Raw genomic sequence first — 24,713 nt, forward strand, 5'->3', positions numbered from 1 at the left:
AAATTATATGAGTTACATGGCATCATCTTAACCCATCAAACAGCAAGTTCCAAAGTATTACATCTCTGTGGGCTTTCTTTCATACTCTTTTCTTGACATTATATCTCAAGTTTTAAAACAGAATGTGTAGAGAATATTCCTAGTAGACTTGGGAATTAATCCAAACTCTTTGCTCTCATTTTCCTATCTTTTAAAAAAAATAATGTCAAGATGAATTCTCCCTTTCACTGAAAATCAGGTATAATTGCAGATGGAAGGTCTGTGTGATAGTATATGTTTGTGCGTGTGTAGCTATATGTAATCTGCAATACAGATAAATTTAGAGTTTGCCAAATTTCACTTCTATCTTATATTTTGATGTTATTAATTGTAGATAACTGATAATTGCAATTGATATGTCTTAAAGTTTGAAAAATGTCATAATTACATGATCTCATTTGTTTCTCTCAACTACCCCTTAAAGCAAGTAATATTCCCATTATTATTCCAGTCCTGTACTAAGGAAACCAAGACAGAGAGGCTTAGTGACATCTCTATCATCACAGAACTACCTAATTAGTATCTCAGGTCCCTCCTAACTCCAGCAATCTTTTGACCACACCACGTGTTTCTAGGTATCATAAATGAACCACTGTTAGTCTTATTTTCCTTAAGCTTTTATGTATAAGACCTGAGACCCAAAGAGGAATATCTAAATATAATGTGCTACCCTTCATGTAGAGCAAAGAGAATTCTTTTACTTCGCCCTGAGAACGTATACTGTGAGATACTGGTTTTTAATGTTGCTGAGTTGACCCAGAGCTTTCTGTACACTCACTTGGTCTCCCTTGTGACCAGCAGCATGGATTTGTGAGTCAGTTGAATGTAATTTGGCACTCTGGCCCATGTGGAGCATTGTTTTGTTGTATGCAGGTCGATATAAGGGCTGAACCCTAGGCTTGTGACTCCCTCCAATAGCATCCTGCTATTTCCAACATTGGAAGTTTTAGGTTACCATCTAAGTAGCTTGGTAAGAATCCATGACTGATGCTTTCTTTGTCACTTATTTTCTGTCCCTGAGATGATGGTCTCAGTCACGAGTATCCACTCAGGCAGTAGCACTATGAAAGGGCTAGGCGAATAAACAATTTGTTTTGCTTGGGGAAACTCTCCCTTTGATCTGCAGGTTGGTCTGCCAGTTTGAGTGACGGAGTTGCCAGCTATCCCTGTTCTGTTTCCATGTATTCAGTCAGAGTGAACTGATTTAATAAATTGGCTAAAAGGTTACTTCGGAATCCTGAGAATTAACTTATCATGAGGCACAGTCCTATTCCCTCCCACACTTCTCATCCCGCTTTAATTTAATTTTATTTATTTGTCTGCCTTTGATTTTTGATTTTGATTTTTCTAGAAAAACCCTTTGGCATGGGCACATCTCAAGGAGCAAACTCAGATTCCACTGGGTTCGGTGCCATCTCAGCAATTTCCTGTCAGCTTAAATGCCTTTTCTTCTCCCCTTTCCCAGAGGGCAGCTGCCTCCACTGGCTGGTTTGCTTGCCTAATGAGTGAGACTCCCGAATTCTTTTTGCAAATCATGGTGTTTACAATCTTGACTTTGACCTAGTCACAGAAATAAGTTCTTTACGTGTTTTCCTTTCTCTCCTTCTCAGGCCTTTCCTCCTCTCTCCCCCTCTGACCATACTCAGGTTGCCTTCAGAGTACAATGTAATGCATCAGTTTCACTTGATATCTCCCTACCTGCTGATGTATTTTGCAGACTGTAATTTGCAGAAAGAGTGACTTGATGAGGGTTTGAGCACTTTCTTGGTTGGAAATTGTTTTAAACACTTTTAGCCACGTGGCAGACTTCTTAGTATATGAATAACTAGATATTTAAGAAAATTTTTTAAAGAGGATGAGGAAGAAGTGAGGAGAAATGCTATTTACCTATTAAGTTATGCAGCTCTACGACTGCAAAGGAAAGGGAATCTTTAGTGGTTCATTCAGACCTGGTGTTTTGTTTGTTTGTTGATTGGCTACTTTTTGTATTAGATCAGTGATTTTATCTGTTTAGAGAGCTCCTGGTGAGAAAATCCCTCTATCAATGTAGAATGACTCTTACTAGGTCTTAAAGAGTTGCCCGGGGCACTGAGAGGTGACTTGCCCAGGATCACATAGCCAGTATGTGTCAGAAATGGTTCTTGAATCCAGGCTGTCCTGTCTCTTAGGTCTACTACATATATCCACCACATGTAGTGTCAAATTCAAATAGAATCAGATCCCTGCAGACACATGTTGACTTAAAAACCACAAATTAGCATTATCTATGTCACACTGTAATTTTATTAATATTTGTTAAACATTTCCCAATTACATTTACATCTGTTCCAGGCTGCACTCAGTGTTTTGCTGTCAGAGTTTGACATATCTGCTCCATACCACACTGACCATTATATATTATATTGTTGGGAAAAGGAAAAATGATTCTCCCCTTCCTCTCCAAGTATATTCAGAGATTGTTCATTCACACACTCTACTTATTTATTGAGTAGGAATCCCTAAATTTAAACACTTTGGATTTGTATATGATTGTATGTACTGCTTGTGAAAATTCTAACCTATTTTTACATCTCTCAGTTGGAGACAGATTATAAGAGGCAAAGAGAGAATAAATTTCCTCTTCCTTTTCCATTTGCACTTCAGTCACACATGTTCTCAACCCAGTTCTATTTCCCATTCAGAATCCCATCTTACTCTCTTAAAAAAAAAAAAAAGGTTTATGTTTCCTACCCTGAACTTATGGGATTACATTTGAAATTTTGTAGATGTATTTTAAAGACAGTTAAGTGGCTCTGTAAGAGTAGCTAGTAAAATAAGACTAGTAGTCCTAGTAGGACTATTTAGTTCCATTAGCAAGTAAAGATATTTGAGCCAGGGTAAGGCATAACTTCTATCTGCCTCAGTTCATTTTTTAAATCTTTGGTCATTTGTCCAGGGATCAGGAATTCATAAACTTAAAGATGCCTCCCCACATCCCTTCATCCCCTCTACACCACCACCCAAGCTCTCTGCAAACTATAAAGATGCTAGTGTTCTAATACAGAGCCTAGGTTAGACCTGGCAGAAATAGGTTAGTGGTACTTGGCTGATTTTAATTGTAAAAGGTTGAGCTTAGCTATTACAGTGTTTGATATGTTAATGCATTGGTGGTCTCCCTAATGGGAATAATTGCCCCACTGGTATGGCTTGTGACCTGTCTGGGTTTCTCATCTTGGATTATTCTTATGCTGCTACAATTACTGTTACTACTACTATTGCTATTAATACTACCACTGTTAGTAGTAGTATATTACTAATACTACTGCTGCCATTGCTACTACTGCTGCTGTTGTTGCTGCTGCTGCTGCTGTTGCTGCTACTGTTACTACTACCATCAAGCACACTGCTGCTGTTGCTACTACTGATGCTACTACTGATTTTGCTACTACTATTGCTACTGCTGTTGTGGCTGCTGCTGCTGCTATTACTGCTGCTACTACTGCTACTAAATTACTACTTCTAAAGTTAAACATATATCATGCTTTACGGTTTACAAAGTGCTATACATGTTATCTTATTTGACCTTCATAACAGCCTTGTGAGGCAGGTGCTATTATTATTCCTATTTTACAGATGAGGGCTCCAGGAATACTAGTGTACTGCAGACCACTGACCTGTTTCCCACCCAGACATATCTACCATAATGTAGGGAAGCAACTCTCTTCCTGTAATCTCTGCTACTAGGAGATTAAGGGAAGTGGGTTGCTTGAACTCTAAAGTTCTGAGCCACAATAGAACTAAAGCAACTAAGTGCTGTCCAATATCACTGTGAGGACCCTCCCCCAGGAGTGGGATCCCACCAGGCTCCCTAAGGAAGGACAAACATGTTCAGGACTGAAGTGGAGGAGGTCAAAGCTTCGGTGATGATTATGAGTGAATCAGGCTAGTGAGGGACTTACTATACTTCTAGGCAACACAGGGAGATCTAGGCTAGGAAGGAGGGGACAGGAGTGAAAAGGAGAGAAGAGGAGAATGAGAATAAGAACCTGTTAACATGCTCTGCAGGTGCTGTCAGGGCAGAAAAACTTCTCATCCCAAGTCCTTGGCACTGCCAAATGTTCAACATCAAACATAGATATATTTTATTAGCAGAAATCACATTACAGAGCCATTACCACTGTAGCTTAAGGACCATGGGTTCTTTCCACTGACTTGCAGCTGAAATTTCCTAAATACCTTGTCTCCCTATATTAGAAAGCAGGATCATTGAAAGTAGAGACTATCTTGCTTTTTTTTTTCTATTTGTATCCACAGTGTTTTACACACTTTCATTCATTTCTCTGGACTTCTACTTCCTCTATAGGATAAGAAAGTTGGGCCAAATGATTTCCAAGGTATCTTTCAGCTCTAATCATAATTTTGGGAAGGGTATTTAAAGGTAGAATTTACCTTGTATACATACCTTGTGTTATGCCTGATTCTGTTAGCTCCATTTTCTTGCCTCCCTTTGCTGCACTGACTAATATACAGTGTGATTTCACAGTGATGATACATCAAGACCTGACCTCTGAGGATTTGATAAACTGAGGTTAAAAGATATGCCATCGATGAAATATAATAATTAAAGCAAAGGCGAGTTTTTAAGTTTGAGGATATTGCTTGGCACTGGATCACATTAGTTTTTTAGAACATCATTGATAGTCATTGAGTAATCACAAAGAAGTCCTGAGAAAAAGAAGATATTTTGACAGGGGACAGTGTTAGGATTTTGGTTCTCTGGCTTTTTGTGCAAGTTTAAGTTCATAGCTACAATTGAGAAAGATATGAAAAATCTCCTCTTAATTTGTCTGCCAACCTCAAGTCTTAGCCCTTTCCAGTCCATCCTCCATATACTTGCAATAGACATATATTCCTAAAATGGACAGCTGACCATATCACCTACAGGCTCATTAAGCTACAGTGCCTATCTGTTACCTCTAAGATCAAGTATAAGCTTCGTCCTTTAAAGCCCTTGACAATGTGGTTACAACTACTTTTTCAGGCTTATTACACATTCTCCCTTTCATACAGTCTATGGTCTAGCCAAGTTGTCTTCTTTGTTATTCCTCAGACATGATATTCCATCTCAAATCTTCATGTTTTGTACAGACTTTACTCTTTCCCTGTAATGTATCCTTTCTTGCCTCCATTTCTTAGAAATCCCTAGCTGCTTTCAGATGTCAGATCAGGTACTCTCCTACTTGAAGCCTTTCATGATCCCCTAACTTTCTAGTGCCTTGTCCCTAAAATTGCATTGTATTTATTTACTTCTTACAGATTTTGTTTGCACTTATACGTATGCATGGAGTTTCCAATGATAAAACATGAGTTCTTTGAGGTCAAGGTCTGTTTGATGTTCAACTTTGTATTCCTAGTGCCTAGCACAGTGCCTGGCACATAGCAGACACTTAATAAGTGCTTGTTGATTAATTGAAGTAGCTAAAAATCTACCACCATTTACACAATTCTGAACCCTAGTTCAATATTATAAAATAAGAGCCAAATCACATTTGGTTAGTGTATTGTATGCTCCATTCATTTTGTGGTAATTAAGCATTTTCCTTTGCTTTGACCAAGAACTATGGGATAAGTAACCTCTACAGACAAAAGCATGTTGGTCTTCTTTTCTTTTTTTAAGGGAAATAACTTACTGATGACACTACCTTACTGTTTAAGTAGACTGAATTCCACATAAAACATTTTTTAGCTAATGGTGTGCATATTTGTGTGACCAAATTATTTTACTTAGACTTCATTTTAAAATTTAATCCCAGAACTACACATAAATCCTTACAAAATCATTTAAGGGAAAAAATAAAACTAAATTTCCCACATAGGACATGGGAACCAGGAGAATTTATGCCTACAAAATCTACTTCCTCCAACTTAAAGAAGCTGTTTAGTGTTATCTCTTTTGGAGGTCTGTTCCATGGAAGCATGGATATCCTCATGTCATTCCATAAAGTCTGTTGACAGGGTATAGTAGTTTCACATGATGAAAATCAGGCCAGGGATATTTTGGGGAAGCATTTTATAAACTGAATGTTCTTCCTTAACTCTTTCAGATTAGTGATCATCATAGGAATCATCTCTAGATTAATGTTCACATTCTTTCTTAGATATTGCTAGAGAGTTATGTTTCATCTTCTTTGCTCCATTGGCTACCTAGTTGCTAACAAGGACTTGGGGGAATTTTCTGTACATCAGAGTTGAATTAGAATATTATTAAAATTATTTCCTTTTCCTCATCACATCCCCCTTCTCCAAAAAATGGCCTTTGAGAGCTCTGAGGACAGTTCTATTATTGGAGTTGGTAACCTCTGGCATGTATCAATCAAACAATCAATTATGTATTTATTAAGTACCTATGTGCTAGGCACTAGGGATATAAATACAAATAACGAAACAGTCCCCACTTGCAGGAACTTTCATTCTGTGAGAGAGACAACATGTGCATATATAAAAAAATAAAGTGAATAAATACAAACTATACTAAGTATTTAAATAGATGGTATTTGATATTCAATTTAATCCTTTCAACTATCAGTTGGGGGCTTTAGTGAAGTCTTCATGTAGAAAATGGTGCTTAGTCTGAGTCTTAAAGGAAGAGAGGGTACTCTGTGAGGTAGAATTAAGGGGGGAGTATATTCCAGGCATATGAGATGACCATTTCAAAAGTATGAAGTTGAGAGATAGAGTGTCATGTGTGAGGAGCAAAGAGAAGGCTGGTTTGACTGGATGGAAGAATGAAGTGGGGTAGGAGGGAGTAATGTCCAATGAGGCTGAAAAGATAGGTTGGGACTAGGTTGTTTAGGGCCTTAAAACTAAACAGAGGAATTTATATTTTATCTTGGAGGCAACAGGAAGCCTTGAGTTGATTGAGTAGTGAAGTCACATGGTTTAGATTGTAAGGAAAATTTCTGCAGCAGCACTGTGTAGGATGGACTAGAGAAGGGAGAGATGAAACTGGGAGACCATTAAAAGGCCTTTGCAATCATTTAGGGGAGAGGTGATAATGACAGGCTAGAACTAAGATGGTAGTTGTGTGAATAAAGAGGGCAAGGTGGCCTCATTTTCCAGTCCCTGATTGCTGCTCATATTTACCGAATTGGTATCTATGCCTTCCCATTGCAGCCCTTGTCCTGGGCTTTCTATGTTGTTCTACATATTTCAAGACATAATGACTGTATAGCTGGAAAGCATTTATCTATGACCGTATGACTTTCCCTGCCCTATATTTTTAAGAAATACATTTTAATTAATACTCTTTTTCAAAATTAGTTTTATTGTTATGTTGTATTTTTTAGCATTATCCAAGTTTCCTAATGTTTCCCTCTTCTCACCCCCTGGCCCTCAAAGAACAATTCCTTAAATCAAAGAGCATGAGGAGAGAAAAAAAAAGTTCAAAAAAACTAACCAACATATCAAAGAAGACTGATATTCTTGAAGTGCGTAACACCCATAATATCCCCTCTTTGCAAAGAAGTGGGAGGAAATGCTTTTTCATATCTCTTTTTTGGGGTCAAATTTGGATGTTATAATTTTAAAGTTTTTAGTTTTGATCTTTTTGTCATTGATATTTTCCTTTTATATTGTTGTAGTCATTGTATATCATTGTCTTGGTTCTGCTACTTCAGTTTGCATTAGTTTATGTAAGTCTTCTTATGCTTCACTGTATTCATAATTAATTGGCTCTTACAGCACAATAATATTCCATTATATTTATGTGGCACAATCTTTCACTTTCATATCATTGAAACTCTTGATTTGGCCTTATGTAATTACCTCTATACCTTGTTTGGTTAAAAATTTATTACCTAGCCGGAGCTATTAATGGTACCTAATTTGATTCTCTTCTGCTTTTTTAATAGTATGGCTTTTTTTTTTTTTGGCTAGGCAATGGGATTAAGTGACTTGCCCAGGGTCACACAGCTAGTAAGTGTCAAGTGTCTGAGGCTGGATTTGAACTCAGGTCCTCCTGACTCCAGGGCCAATACTCTATCCATTGCACCACCTATCTGCCCCTAATAGTATAGCTTTTAATATTCAGGTCACATTATCTAGAATTTATTATAGTATATGGTACAAGGTGTTGGTCTAAACCTAATTTCTGCCAGACTATGTTCGAGTTTTTCAAGAAATTCTTGGCATATTCCCAAGGCAATTTATGTTTGGGGATTCTTCAGTTCAGATATTTTTGATTCTTCCTTCTCTAGTGACTGTATTGTTGACCTACTTTTTTATATTTTAACAAGTAACAATTTTGATGAAGTCTGCTTTATAATATGATTTGAGATCTGTAAGTGCTATTCTTCCTTCGTTGCTGTTTTTTTCATTTTTCCATTCATATTTTAAACCTTTTATTCCTCCTAATGAATTTTGTTGTGTTATTGAGTTCTGTAAAATATCCCCTTGGTAGTTTAACTGGTATTGCATTAAATGTGTGAATCAATTTGGATAGTATTGTCATTTTTGTTACTGTGTTGGAATGTTTGCTAGTCCAGTTTGATATCACCTAGCTTTTAGAGGCAGTATGAGGTTATGGAAAAATACTAGACAAAGAAACTTGGGTTTTAGGAAACTGGTTCTGGCACTGTCTAGCTCTTTGATCAAATTAATAGTAATAGCATTTATACTTCAAAGGCATGTGATTTCTTTGCCAAGGGTACTCCTTCCACCAGTACACCTCACAACCCCTCTTTGACTTAGTACATGATCTATGAGGTTTCTGTTGTCTAAAAACTTCATTATCTAGTAGCCAGCCTCATGATAAGCCTTTATGAACTTAGCTAGTCCAACCTTTGGATAATAGATATGTAATTTGTCAATATATCTGAAGCTTATCCAACTTGCTAGCACCTAACACATGGCATAGATGTTGAGAATCCACCTCCATGCCATGAGATATTAGAAGATTTCAATGGAGAAATGATGATGATAATAATGGTTATGATAATAATTATCATTATAAATTTATGTTAATGTGGCATTTTGCTATTCATTTTTTATATTCATTATATCTTACAATTCTTAAAACCCTGTGAGGAAAAGAAAGAAGAAATTATTATTTCGACTTTAAAATTGAGGAACCTAAGACTTAGAGAGATCATGACTTGCCTCAGATAAAGCAGGGATTTTACTAATTATGGCATGTGTTTCCATTATATTTCACTGCCTCTCTAATATTCTCTCCTTCTGCGACCCTTTGGTAACACCAATGACTAATGTTCCATGCTGTAATTTCAAACTCATTTCATTTTATACATTAGCAATGGCTATCCCTTCACGATTATTTTTTTTGGTTCTAAAGTTTTAAAACCTGATTTATTTCAACATGAGCATCTTTAATAAGATTTTCTTATCCTTTATTACAGAATCAGAAAATTTTAGAATTGTTCAGAATTTTAGAGATTAATTAACTCATACTCATAGATAAGAAAATTTTATCCAAGGTCATAAGTACTTAGGAACAAATGTGGAAATATAGCTTAGATTTCCTGAGTACTAGTCTAGAACTTGCTACCCACTCTGCCATGTTGGTCTCTTTATTTATAAATACTGAAGTATAGCTTGAGAGCAGTGTATATATCCATTTCCATTTGCATTACAAATAGATTAGAAAAGCAGATTAGCTGTTTGATGAGGTTTATACTGGAAAAGACAAAGCACTGCATCAAATTACTCTAAAAATAAAGTTACAGTAATAACCAACTCACTGTATGTTCATCTTTATATATTTTAAGTGGTAGATTATTTTCTTATGTGGGGATAGTTATTACAATGCTGCCTGATTTTTCCATTTATATAAAGTTCCATGGTTCAAGTTGAAGATAGTAAAATAAGTACAGTGTAATATGAAGGGGTTGGGGGAGAGACAGATAAAATAGATTAGTGTATGATTTTTATAAGTTGATGGGGAGGAGAAAATGAATCCATATGAACTGAAGTACTTTTGTGAGGTGACCTAGGAAATTAGCACAGAACTGAAGGTTTGACAAAGTTCAGGTGGAATGGACTTCCCTTTTGATAGTTCACTTCCCTTTCTTTCTTCACATTCCAACTCTGTTGGGATGGCTAATTCTGCACATAGACTCAGGCAAAGACTCAGGAATCTTAGTTGTACAGCCAAGTGAATTAGAGGAGATGAGATGATTTATTACTGGGAAAAAGGGAGTGCTAGAGGTTAGCGCTATAGCGCTCTGAGATCATAGACCGGCAGAGCAGCACACACAATGGTTCAGACCTTGGCCGACCTCAGAGAAAGACTTATTACCCTTAGAAGACAGATACAACCCTCCAATCCTCAGCTGTACAAAATGAATGTGGAAATTATTAAGAATTCTATATGTATACACTACACACCAACAGAATAAAGGGCTTACAAAGTGATACTTTATTTTGAAGAGAACTATTTGACAGTTTTTCATAGATATTTTGGAGGAAAAAAATAGCTGTGTGGAAAAAATGCAAGTCTCTTTTCACTTTGTGAACCATGCAATAAATATGTCCTCTCCCACCCTGTCTTTGGGAAAAAAAGAAAAAAAAAGAAAAAAGAGAAAAGAAAAAATTGGACTGGATGCAGCAAGTACATCACATCAAACATGACTGTGTTAAATACTAAAATGTTCAAAGTACGACTGAGATAGATAAAGGCTTTGATGGGAAGTGGATATTTCCCAGGGACATTACAAGCAATAATCCAGATGTTATGGTGTAATGCAATGAGTGTCCATGGATAGATCAGGAGCTCAAGCCAAGCAGCGCCTGCTGTAGGCCTTAGCCCTCCACTCCCATGCTGTTCTGCCATATGGAAGCAATCTCTAGGCCCCTTTAATAACCAGCTTTGGATTCCATTTTCACAGGGCTCATAGAGCTAAGTGGAGCTGTTTTATGGACAAGTTAGATAGAAGCCTTTCCAAGATAAACATCCAATTTGAAATTAGGACATACCAAGCCGCAAAATTATTTTAGGGCATATTTCATGGAAGTACTGCCATTTTTCTTAGGCAATTGCCAGACTGTAGGATGCCCTTTGATCCCTTGTGGACATTACTCCCTTTTTTATAAAAAGGATTTTGAAATAGTTGCAGTGTTTAGGGAGGAATATATCTGCCGGGACTTTGAAGTATGTCCATGGGAACAGTCATGCTTTAGCTTTTTGGCCTGAGAGTCAAACTTTAAAAAAAAATGCAGCTGGATTTATGAATCAAAATCTTATTTTCTTTTTAAAGGTAGGAGATTTCAGCCTGTGTCTCTAATAAGCCAAATAATGATTTAAAGGGAAGTATATTAACATGTATGTAGAATACACTGGCTTGCATTTGCCTTAATAAGTAAGTGGTAGGAAGTGTAAAGACATTTGTGTTTATGTGTCTTATAAACCTTTATTACTGAATGTGTCACAATCTAATTCTAAATTTCAGCCTTTAAAGGAATTACTCATTTTCTTGTAGCAGATGTATTTGTCTTTCTTTTCAACAGCCTTCAAACTACAGCCTTTGAGTATATTGAAGGAAGGAAAGAGAGATTCATGCAATTTTCCTATAGTGTTTCATTTTTAAGGTTGTCATAAAAGAATAGACCAAACATCCTCTGTTTGCATTGTTGCTTCATCTAATTAAGGATAGGAAAGTGACTTGTATTGGATGAGGTAAGCCGGTAGATAATTAATATGGTGCTGACATACCATTTGTTCTGGTAAATTGTGACTAACTGGTGTCTGAGTGAATCTTTGTCTAAATGATTCCAGAAGATATATTGCACAGATGACAAGAATGAACAAGCTAAGTTAAGAATTCATCCATTAACTTGAGTCCTTGGTACCATTTAAATTTTTTCTGCTTTTTCCCCCTCCTGTTAAAAAAACAACAAAACAAAAGATCTAAATTCTCTAGTGAATCTGGGATTTTATTTTTTGAATTTTGAAATGACTATCATTCAGATGTCTCCATGTAGCCTAATAAACAGACATTTAGACAGACATTTGTGTGCATCTTAGTTATACTTAGCATCTATTGCCACCTCTTTCATGTTGTGGTATTTGTCTGTCACTAAGAAGGCCACTGCTAAGTGGCATATGCCTATACTCCTTGCTACTGGGAAGGTGGAGCCTAGTGGACCACTTGAGTTTGAGGGTTCTGAGCTGTGGTGGTGCTAGTCAATCTGACAGATAGATAGATAGATAGATAGATAGATAGATAGATAAAAATCAGTCTGGTACCATTTTGGTGAGTGAGCCTCTAGGGATTAGGAGACCACCAGACTAAGGACCAATGCTAGATTTCTAGCTTGGGTGAGAGAAGAGAGACTTTGTCTCAAAAAAATAAGTGCCATCATTTATTGATTTGGGCATTGTTTGTTCTAGCTGCTATTGCGGATTCATTCTTAAAAGACGGTCATTTCAGTGGCAGCATAAGGAACTTGAGTTAAAGTGACAAACTCAAATGTGAAAGCAAAATTCAAAGTCGTTATCTCAAATTACCTGAATTTTTTTTTGATAAGCTATGCTTAATATTTATTTCACTCTTCACAATCATTCCTTTCATTTCTTCTTACTACTAAAATGGTTAAAGGCAAGGGTTAGCTGCTCTGGTAAGTAATCAGTCCCAGTGCAAAACCAGGTAAACCAGTGCTTGACTTGGGTCACTAATTAGAATATGACTAAGGATGGAGATTCTACCTGTGAATTAATTGATATAGAGAACTCCCAAGTAAGAGAACTCTCTCCTCTAATGCATATTAGTGAGGCCATATTCTCTGCAACTCATAGTCTTAGAAAGTCTAAAGGATTTAGAGATTCAATGCCTAGTCATAGGTGACATTGTTAGTCAGAGGTGGGCTTGAACCAGGAGTGTGCTGGTTGGTGCCAGCTCCTACTGCTCTTAAGAGCTGATTGTTAAATTTTCAGTATGAGCATTTACATCTCAGAAATCAGCAAACACTACAAATTAGTCTTAATTTATTTGTTTTGTTGATTGTCTACATATGCACATAGACTTAAGAATGTGATGGATAAAATATTAATAATGCAAATTAAACATAAAAGTATATTATACATACTTTTTTTCCTGGTGTGCCAGTAGTTAAACATTTGCCAGTTCATCAGTTGGCCTGAACCCAGGTCTTCCTGGCTTTAAGGTCAGCTCTTTTTCCACACATGACACAATGTCTGTCACCATTAGAATTCATTATAGAAAATGCTATCTTAAAATTTTGTTGCTTGCTATTAATATCTTTCAATGAGGTCACAAAGTTTCAAAGTCAAATTCTGAAATCAGATCTATAGGATTATCAAGATATTTTGGCAACTAATTCATATATTTTTCTTTTCTTTTTAGTCTTCTTTGATACGCAACCTGAGACTTTCAGAATCCATGAAGAAGAACCAACTTTGGAATGGAATTATTAGTATTACTTTATTGGAAGGGAAGAATATATCTGGAGGAAGCCTAGCAGAAATATTTGTCCAATTAAAACTAGGAGATCAGAAATATAAGAGTAAGGTAAGGCTCATCAATTTTATTAGAAAGTAAGTACCTTTAAGGGTATTAGGGTGACCCCTTGCTTCTTTTCCTGCCCAATCCTGACCTTTCTCCCAGGTACTGCTATAATAAAAACAATTGCTTTTGTATGTTTAAAAATAACTGTAGCGACTACATACATTTCAAAATATATTTTTCCATATCATTCAAGAAATGTGAAGGTGTGTTCATTTTATGAAATAGCCATAATAAATAATGTTCTTTTATAGATTAATTATTTTGAAATAAAGCCAGTGATATTATGTGTCTATGTATAGATGCATACATATATATCTATACATATATTCATTCTATTACATGGAGATTCTGGTACTTTTTTCCTATATGTCTTCAGTTTGTTTATTTTTTAATGACAAGCCCCATCATCATAATCTCCAGGAAGATTCCAAAGTATTTTCATGGGTATAGAGGAAAAAAAGAATCATTAATAGAGAACATTGCATTTTTATTGAAATGATTACATATCATGCCAGATATATTTTTTTAAATCTGCGTTTTTCAATCTCTTTGCCTTGTCTGCATGGGAATCAAAGATAGTTAGTGATCTACTTTTCCCAATAATACTACTGTTCATAGCTATTTTATTCTTGATTGACTCAAATATTTCTGGAGAAGTTGAAAAGAAATGCATTTTAGCTTCCTTAGTAAATTTCTCAATCTATTTTCACCATCAAATACTCGTTTTATTTTTATCATAATAATATAAATTTGCTTGTATATACATATATAATACATTGGCATTATTTCAAATAATTAATCCATTCCATGTATTATATATCACATAAAAGTTGTAGAATGTAAACATGTAAATTCCAAATAGGTTCAGGGAAGCATTTATGAAACTATAGCAATATCATTCCCCCTACCATGTCATTTTTAGAGCAATATCAACTACTTAATAATTTCCTTATCTACAAAATGTGGTGTAGAATTGAAGCCACAGAGTTTAGAAAAATCATTCCTCCCTTTGCTAGAAAGAGTCAAATAGTTGAGTAAAGGTGTTTACTAAAATATTTAAATAATGCAATTATTCACATAATTTCCTCCTTTCTCCACTTTCATTTGCAAGTATAGATACTGACAAATCCAGCTAGTGCAACCAAATTTAGTCTATCCTCTGGATTAAGATTCATTGAGTCAGTCCCAAGTGGGTCATGGAAAGGATTTATAGGAAAATGATTCATCACTAACCTCATTTAGCCCTTTTGACTAAGGTGAAGTGTAGTATTAGTTAAATATCTTGTGCTTTCTCCCTCTGGGGAATTCAGCACTTAATTTGTGGTTTAATAGGTTTTTTCTATTTCTGAAATTCTGTGATTTGATATATCAACTCTAATGTGAAAAAACAGCTTAAATTATTTTAAGTGATGTTGGCTGCAGCTGAGGCTCCGAGTTGCTGAGTGTTTAGCTATTCAAGAATAATACACAATATAGTTTGGGCGTGAAATAATGGGTCCTTCTGCTGGTCTGCTGAGCTCTGTATAATCTGATGGCTAGTGTTTCCCTTTGTCATTCTTACAAGCTCAATTCATAGTCTAAATGAATAAAATAATGAAAATGCTTCTAATGAATCAAAATGTATATAAGTAGCATAATTAAAATAGAGGATTGAACATAAATGCTTACTGATTTAAAAGTAGTTTTAAAACTATCTTTATTACTTGTCAGATTTCTTTTATTTTTAAAATGCTAGAGTTCACAGTCAGGCCTTAGTTTAGCTTCTTACTGTCCAGAAACTGGCAATTGACCTGTTATAATACGCCCTGTGGCAGCAGATTGTAAGAATTTTCTTCCCATTCTGATCCTTGACTAGCCTGTTAACTATTCAGTAACTTCAATTGAAAAATCACTGACCATATATATATCCTGGGTTTCCAGTGACAGACAATATTTTCACATGCTTTAATGCGTCTAGCAGATGCTAGATAGCTGCAAAATCTTTTCGGAAGACTTTTATTTGCATTTTTTAAAAAAAGAACTATGCTCTGTTTAGAGTGCTTACTGATGGACCATGGCAATGAATCGTAATATTTTAGTGTCTGATTATCAGAACAATAATATCATCTCTTACTTGTGAAATTTATCTATTCTATGTTCTAACATTCTTATTCCATAGTCTGTATAAAGGTGTATTGGCATAAGTTATCTATTGTTAACAACAATCATAATATATTTATATATAATATAGATATGATAATAAATGATATTTTTCTCCTTTTGAAAATAATTTATTCTGTTAATGGTCCCAGAAAGCATCTAAGTCAAGAGTTTTACTTTTTTATTAGAGAAATCCTTTAATACTCTTTAATGTGTTATTTTTAATTTTATCAGAATACATTTTTGCGTATAACAAACATTGCCATTTGCTCTCATAGTGCTTATATTTAAATGGTAATACTGATGTATAAATACTATAGAGATTAATAAAGTTTTAAGAAAATAAATACTGTAACTGCATGTTTTCTAGACACTGTGTAAGAGTGCAAATCCTCAGTGGAGGGAACAGTTTGATTTTCACTACTTCTCTGACAGGATGGGCATATTGGACATTGAGGTGTGGGGAAAGGATTACAAAAAGCATGAGGAACGTTTGGGGACGTAAGTCTTAAATATATAAATAATGCCAAAAGTGACATGAAAGATGTATGTTTGCATGTAGTTTATAGTTGAAAGATGGTTTTACAAATTTGTTGGGTGTGAGATGTGCTTTCCTTGACACCCCAAGTGGTGATAACAAAGTAAACCGCTGACTCTGGCTTCTCTGCCAGAAAGTAAGTGCTCAGGCAGCCTCTTTGCATTTTATTTTAATGGTCATTTTGTTATATTCAAGAGGACACAGCATCTTTGTTGGGGGAGGAGTGAGGGGCAGGGGTGTTGGTATTAAGGATGAAGGGGGCATATAAAATGATGTATTTACTTTTGATACTGTTTAAAACAAAAGGAAAGGAATAATCAGGAGACTTTTCTAAAACAAATATAATTTTCCATAGAAGGAATCTGTTCTCTCAGGCAATAAAACTTTTCAGTGACAGTGTGAAAAGAAACCATGGAGACCTAATTTGCATTTGTACTTTTTTTTCACTGCTTCCCTTATTCTATTTACTTTAGCGATTAGACCTCTATGAAAACAATGTGTTTACAAAAACTTGACCTTTGTCCTCTATGGGATCTTGCCTTTTTTGACTCTAGCATAGATGGGGTCTTGGTAAAGAGGAGAGCATTTCAATCTACAGAGTTATATTTTCCTAAAACTTTTTGGTGACTCTCGTAGACTTGTCAAGCTTGCTCTTGGGGCTCCTAGAAATCTATATACATCCTAATGGTATTATTACTTTTTCATTGTTATTGTTTTACTGCTGGGCCTAGCTGGGGCTCACTCATGAATGATGGGATGGAAATAACCCATGTCATTAGCTAGTTTTAATATAAGTTTTACTGGTATTGTTCATATGGTGAATAGTATCCTTTTTTCACATATAGGGACAACATTAACTTTATCTCATTTTCTTGGCAGTTCCCTCCTTGGCCCCCTCCCACGTTTCAATTTTTACCGCATGTCTAACTGAACAGTATTACCCACAGACATCTCAGAAAGTTTGTAGGCACGTTTGAATCATGCACAGCTGAGAAACCCAGGCATTGGCAGCACCAATGGTCTTTGTAACAGACCTCTCTATCCTGTGCTGTGAAGATGTTGGTCAGATATCTCTAAGTGTATAAAATTTTATTAGACCACTATTGGTGATAAATGAGTGGATTTCTAATATATATAAACTGAAATGTTCTTATGTTTCAGATATCATTGTGAGGTTCCATTTCCTTTATGCGATAGGACATGATTTTCCACCCAAATTTGTTTCTCCATGTAGAATTATGTATTTTAAAATATGCCTTTTTGCTTCAAGTTTTGTCATTTGGGCATGCATTTATTATTCTAGATATTTCCTGTTTGTAACTTAGAAATATACCTGCACTAGTGATCAGTCTGGCCTTCCTCTCCATGGGCTTTAAAGGATATTTTTTTGCATCCTTTTCCTTTTTCCTCTCCTGGGGTACAAGAGATAACAAAGTTCTCTCTTGGGAGCTGGTCAAAGTGCACAGATCACCACTGAACTTCCAGGTGGGGCCAGATCCCACTCTCAACTGATTTCTGTTTGCTCTTTTTTTTTTTGTCGTTTCGAAGCAGTTTGTAAGGATTGTGCAAATCATTTTGATTTTCTAGATTCTTTGCAGTGTGGACTTACTGCTTTTCTGTCATTAAAAAAAACTTATCTATGGGGGAAGGGGTGAGGGAAGGGGAGAGACAAAGAAAGAGAGAAAGAGAGAGAGAGAGAGAGAGACAGAGAGAGAGAAAGAGAGAGAGAGAAAGAGAATAAGGTTAACAGAGAAAATTTTAGGCATATTATTTTCTAACTCTAGGGAAAAGAACCCGATGAATGAATGTTCTGAATGTTCTTCGCAGTAATAGTTTGTTACAACAAGATGGTTCAGATGTCTCCTAAGAAACGGGAAAGATCAATAAGAAATGGCCTTTTGGGGAAGCAGAAAATTTGGTAGCTACTTATTTAAATCAAGATGTATTCTTTCTGGGGAAATTTTCCATACCAAAACTTCAATAGTGAATATGGTTGTACATATGCCAGGTTTGCTACATTTTTTTCCCTCTGTTGGACTGCTCTAGATACCTACTTTTATTTAAAACAACCTCATTTTTGATACCTGGATTCACTTCCTTTAATAAGTATTTAATCCTTTGTACTTCATTTTAAGCTGTTTTCTTCATGCCATAACCTAAATGTTGGTAACTGCTCACCAACAGATACATAGTTCTATAGTTATTTTCCTCAGCCTTTGTTTTTTTTTTAGTGCAAATAATCACAATACTTTTACATTTCCACTTAATATGCTTATATTGTACTTTTCTTCAGCTTTATTTTATGCCTCTCCTCTGACTTTGATATTCTCAGAATTTTAAAAGCCTTCTTATGCCAAAGAATAGAAAAAAACATTTTTTATAAACCCTCACGGATACTTTACCATTCCAACCCACTATATTTTTATCAATTCTGATATGTGGAAGGGTAGCTGCTGCTGTTGTTGTTGATTCCAAATCAAGCCCTCTTTCTACTGGACCATGCTGCCTCTCTTAATTAGCACCATCCCTTCTACTTATCAAGAGTAATTGCAAAAGATTATATGTGGACCCTCACTGTAAAAAGTTTGAGTGCCCCTGAATCTGAGGCACTATGGAAAGTTCCTTCAGTTTATGAACATAGATCACCAGTGAACTTTAGCTTCTATTTAGAATCCTTGAAGGGATAGTAGAAATTATAAAATGAAGAGTTAATAAATAGGTCAGAGTTGAGACAACTTCCTTCCTTTTGAGAGGCATGAGGTAGTGGTGGCTATGAAGAAAGCTTTAGTTGGACATGTTTGAATTTTCAAATCAAGGGATAATAGTCTGGATATAGAATGACACTTTTTGTTCCATATTTTAAAAGGAATCTCCAGTTCAGTCTAGCATTATATTTTATACTGTTATTTTTTTTTTCAAAATTAAATAGTTTCTTAGAGATAACAGAAATAGAATCATTATAGAATTTCTAGATTAATTTGATCTGGAAAATTCTTGAATGATAATACACAGACCCCTTTCAGCAGCTCTTTCTTAGACACTACTCAGTTCCAGACTTTGTCACATAAAGTTGATCTGACATCCTGGCAGTTTACTTCACTGGAGGGGTTTGTTAGTGGCTCAGAGCTGGTAGGGAATCTGGGCAGGAGAGTTCCTTTGGACAGACAAATTGGACCCAGTGTCGTTGATCTGATTTTACAGCCAGACTTGACACATTCATAGTTTTCCTCCTGTTTTTTTTTTCTCCCTTAGCCCTTGAGATTTACAGCTTTTAAAACTATTGCACTGTTTTTTGTCTCCTGCATTTAAGTTAAAAGCTGACCAGTCTGCAATATAAAACATAGAATTATGGTAATGAAAAAGAGGTTAAAAGCTATCATGACAAGTGAAACTTGGGCAGGTTTGGCTGACTGATATGGTAAAATTATGCATTGAATTAAAGCATTAAAATGCAGTAGAATTAATGGAGAGGAGAAAATGGGAGGGCAGTAGCAATGCTGTATCAGCACATGGACTGCAAATGGGCTGAAGTGGGCATCTTAAATGCTTACTAGATACAGAAAATATTTATATTTAGGACCCTGCTATCTTTGTCATGTTAATAGATTTATAGAATTGTAGAATTGGATGAAGCATTTAGAGATCACTTATTCCAGCCTTAGTTGACAACCTAGAGTAGTAAAATGACTTACCCAAAGTCATATGGAAAATTAGTCAGAGTTGGATTTGGAGATTAAGTTTATTGCCTCTAATCCACTGCATTTTGCTTCATATCACACTATTTTTGAACTATCTTAATGAAAAAGTGCAGAATTTATATAAACATTAATCAGTTTATTTATTTATTTATCTATGTATTTATTTATTTGCTAAGTAAATCTAACATACTTATATGGGCTATAACAGTCCAGTATTTTATGACAATTTCCCACTAAGTTTGGAATCTTGCAATGATGTATCAAGAGTAAAAGTATATATTTAAATTAAGAAGGAAGGAAACAAACATTTATTAACTCAAGTATCCCACAAAAACTAAACACATAATCCTTTAGGTTCCATAGACTACAGGTTAAGAATCACTAAACTAGTTCAATTAAAAAGTATTTATTAAGCATTTACTATGTGCTAGGCATTATGCTAGGCATTTGTTAAAAAAATACAATGTAAAAAGTGTTTTCATTCATATCAGAATCAGGACTAGTGCTAGAAAAAGGGAGAGGCAAAAGGACTTTTTCCCCGAATGCTTTTAAGTTAAAAATGACTTTCATTAAGGTTTCTCAGCTTCAATATATTTTTTAGGCTTTAGCCCACTATTCTTTATTAGAAGTCCTTCTGATTTAAGTGGCCAGCTTCTCACATTTCATGTTCATATGTATTACAAATCCATAGATATTAATATATTCTCTATATTAATAGTAAGGCATGAAAACTGCTTTAAACCTAACTAGATTTCTAGGAAAAGAAAGCAGGATGATATAGCAGAAGCCAATATATCATAGTGAATGAATATGAAAAAAAGAATTTAATCAGTCATAGAATACAGAAATATCAGATTCTCATTAGAAAAGTCAACCTACGATAAATTAAAATGACACCAAATCAAGATATTATTTTGAAAAGGAAGGCAAGGTTTTCTTTGAATTTCATATCAAGAGTCTGATAAACATTGTAGTATCTAGCTTCTCTTCCCCCAAGCAAGAATAGGGTATATAGGGGCAGTTAGGTGTACACTTACTAGCTGTGTGACCCTGGGCAAGTCACTTAACCCCAATTGCCTAAAAAAAAAGAAAGAAAGAAAGAAAAAAGAATAGGCTATATAGTATTGACAAATCACCAGTTATCGTAGTCTTTTACTTTGGTCAGTGCTTCCAAGTGCCCAGTTAGTGCCCTGCCTTGGGTGTCCACACTTCACCCTCTGGTAAAATGACATCTTGCTGATTCCCATGAAAGTGACTGCAATGCTCTGGGTTGAATTCATTCTTGTTCCCCCTCACCTAATGTATCCAATGAGTTCCAATTCTTCTGTGAATTCTTAAGATATTTAAGTAAACTGGAACAATTCATGATCAGGTTGACTGGGAAGATTAGGAGCATGGCAGGTTTATCTACTGGATGTATCAGTTGATATCCCTTGAGGTCATGTGCACTGTGGGTCACTCAAGATGATTGTCCTAGAAAGGCCAGGCTAAACAGAAGATAGCTAGGAGTAGGGGGAAAAAAGTTGGTTCATGGAAGAGTATCAAAAATGATACTTAGGGATAGTAAATTTGTGCTTGTATCAGTTACGAGATTATTGATTAAGAAACACATTTTTTTCTTCTCTTTCCCTTCTTTCCTATAAGAGGAAAGAAAACTTGGAGTGGGGGAGGTAAGGAACAGAAGACTTTTTTTTAATTTTAAAGAAATATATATTTTTAAAAGATTAAAAAAATGTACCTAGTTAGGTTCAACTAACCTAGTCAAACCAACAGAAGGTAGTCCTTGAAGTCAGGACTACTTTGATTTTTTCATCATATCCCCAGCATGTAGCTTGGCACAGAGTATATGCTTAATGTATGTTTATTGAGCCACATTAAGGTTTCACATTTTTGGTGAAGCAATGCTTAAAGTTTTTTTCATAAACTTTACTGTTAGAATGACTTTTCATCTAATAGACTTAACTAACAATTACTTTTCATGAGTTATAGTGCATATGCAAAAGAGATGTTTGCCTAAATTATGCCTACCTGATGTAAAAACAAGTCAATTTAGCCATTTCATTCAGTGTAGTAGAAAAATTCACTGCTTAAATAAAAATGGACACACCAGTGTCCCCATGTCATTAGTATCCAAAACTTTAGCCCTGACTCTGTCAAAGAATTATTTTTCACAATGATATTTAAAATTTACAGATATTTTCTTTTCATTTCACCATAAAGTAAAGGCTTAAGTCTTCAATTACATTATCTTAATAAACAAGGTAAAGCAGAAAGCTAATAAAATTTCATAGTGGAATAAAAAAATCAAGAGGTCTATTTAATATGGAATATTTGAAAAGCAATATGTAATTTATTTTCAAATATTTATTTCCTTGAAGTCATTAAGGGACTTTTGTAATTTCCTAAACCAATTCAATCTGGTCTTCTCTTCCCTTTCACCACTCAGCCCAACTCTTGCATTTCTGTATATCCAAAATATACAGACTGATGAATAAACTCTAGGTCATCTATACAAATTCATGTCAAGATCTGAGTAATACACTTCATTTATTGGGCAAAATTGTATTGATGGTCAGGGCAAACTGTTTTGTGTTGTCATGAATCTATTCCAATAGGCTCTGCATTGATGCACTAGAAGTCAACACAATAATGATACTGATTTTTATAACCCAATATAACAAAGCTCCTATATTCAATTGTATGTGTGTGTGTGTGTGTGTCTTTACAGTGTCATAAAATTTGAGTTAGAAGGGACCTCAGAGGCCTTCTATTCTAATAGTATATACCTAAACAAGAATTTCATCTCTATACATACCTAGCTTTTACTTGAAAAAGCTTCTAGTGACAGGGAACTCACTACGTACCAATGCAGACTATTCCACTTTTGGAGAGCTCTAATTGCTAAGATTTTTTTTTCTTTACATCAGACCATTACTCTAATCTGCTTTAATTAATCTAATTTTAATTTATTAATTAGATTATTAATTAGATTAATTAGATTCTAATTAATTAATCTAATCTAATTCTGCTCTTAGGAGCCATGCATATAAGTCTAATCTGTCTTTCCTATGGCAGCCCTTCAACTACTTGAAGGTAGTGATTGTATCCCACCTAAATATTTTCTCCTACATGATAAACATTCCTTATTCCTTCAGCTGATCCTTATGTTGTGTGATCTTCAGCCTCTTCATCTTTCTCATTACCAGATGGTAACTAGACCCTAGAGGCAGCTAGGTGGTTCAATGGATGGACCTGGAGTCAGGAAGACCTGAGTTCAAATATGGGCCTCAGACACTTAGTAACTGTGTAACCCTGGGCAAATCACTTAACGTCTGTTACCTTAATGCGTTGGAGAAGGAAACGACAAACCATTCCAGTATGCTTGCCAAGAAAACACCATAGGTAGTATTGGTATGCTGTGGTCCACAGGATTATGAAGAGTCATATATAACCAAACAGCATATCCACCCTAGAGAGTTATATCCTTTTGACAGTCATGGCACTACTTAAAATATTTTGGTACTATCTATTTTGGAATCATATTCTGGAACAGCCAAGTAAGTTGCCAAATGTCATTGGTTCCACCACCAGAAAATATCTCTCTCATTCCCTTCTCTACACTCGCATACTTTAGTTCAGGTCCTCATCACCTCTCACCTAAATCATGGCAATGACCTTTTAATTGGACATCCAGCATTCAGACTCTTTCTTCTCTGATCAATTCTTCATACAGCTTTCAAAGTCTCAGTATAAAAAGTTCTAGTGTTCCCTCTAAGATCAAATACAAACTTCTCAGTTGAGCTTTTGAAAACCTTTTACAATCTGGCCCAAGACTACCTTTTCAGACTTCTTGCAATTAATTATCTTTCCCGGATTCTACATTCAATCCAAATAGCATATCTGATGCTCATAATACACAACAATCCTTCCTCCTTCTCTGTGCCTTTGCCTAGGCTAGTACCCATGCCTGGAACACACTCACTCTTTATCTCCAAGAATCCATAACTTCCTTGAAAATTTAGTTCAAATGATATCTCCTTCAGAAAGCCTATACTGATTTGTCTCTCCTACCCTAGTCACTAACATTCTTTTCTTCAGAAGTAGCATTATACAACACATGTATGTGTGTATACATGGGTAAATAAATGTGTAATATATATATGAACATACATATACATATTTGCACATATATATAATTTTGTATAAATCAGTGTATATAGTTATATATTATTAAGTCATATAGATACATATAGTCATAGATATAAACATAAATATAATATATATATAAAATCTTATATAGATACTGGTAACTATATAGACAGTTAAACTATATATCTTGAGAGAGAGTCCAATATCCCCATATATATAGATAACTATGTAATATTCAAAGAGATTCCATCTCCAGACTGCAGGAAATTTTACTGGCTCTCTCTCATACCTGAAATTCTCTTCCTCCTCATCTCTGCCCTTGGCTTCTTTGGCTTCCTTAAAGTGCCAACCAAAATCCCATCCTCTACAAGGCTTTCCTTATTCCCCTTAATGCTAGCACCTTCCCTGTTTTGAATATTTCCATTTTACTCTATATGTATCTTGTTTGTGCATAGTTGTTTGCATGTTGTCTCTCATATTAAACTGTGAGCTCCTTGGAAGCAGGAATGGTCCTTTGCCTTTCTTTGTAACTTTAGCATATAGCACAGTGCTTGACATATAGTAGGTGCTTAGTAAGTGCCTGACCATAGATAGATAGATAGATAGATAGATAGATAGATAGATAGATAGATA

At 35.3% G+C, this 24,713-nt stretch overlaps 1 protein-coding gene across 4 annotated transcripts in view; it reads left to right on the forward strand.

Annotated features, from left to right (window-relative positions):
- The window catches only part of MCTP2 (multiple C2 and transmembrane domain containing 2), a 215,893-nt gene that overhangs the window by 65,219 nt on the left and 125,961 nt on the right, over positions 1 to 24,713 (forward strand). For 3 of the 4 annotated variants that reach the window (XM_027852162.1, XM_027852163.1, XM_027852164.1), the window contains 2 exons: positions 13,395 to 13,559; positions 16,066 to 16,196. In XM_027852162.1, coding sequence (XP_027707963.1) covers positions 13,395 to 13,559; positions 16,066 to 16,196 — 296 coding nt within the window. Of the gene's footprint in view, positions 1 to 13,394; positions 13,560 to 16,065; positions 16,197 to 24,713 lie in introns of those variants that run through there. The other variant, XM_027852165.1, reaches the window with a different exon arrangement.

This window comes from Vombatus ursinus, unplaced genomic scaffold (assembly GCF_900497805.2).
Source record: "Vombatus ursinus unplaced genomic scaffold, bare-nosed wombat genome assembly UNPS02009205.1, whole genome shotgun sequence".
NCBI classification, from domain to species: domain Eukaryota; kingdom Metazoa; phylum Chordata; class Mammalia; order Diprotodontia; family Vombatidae; genus Vombatus; species Vombatus ursinus.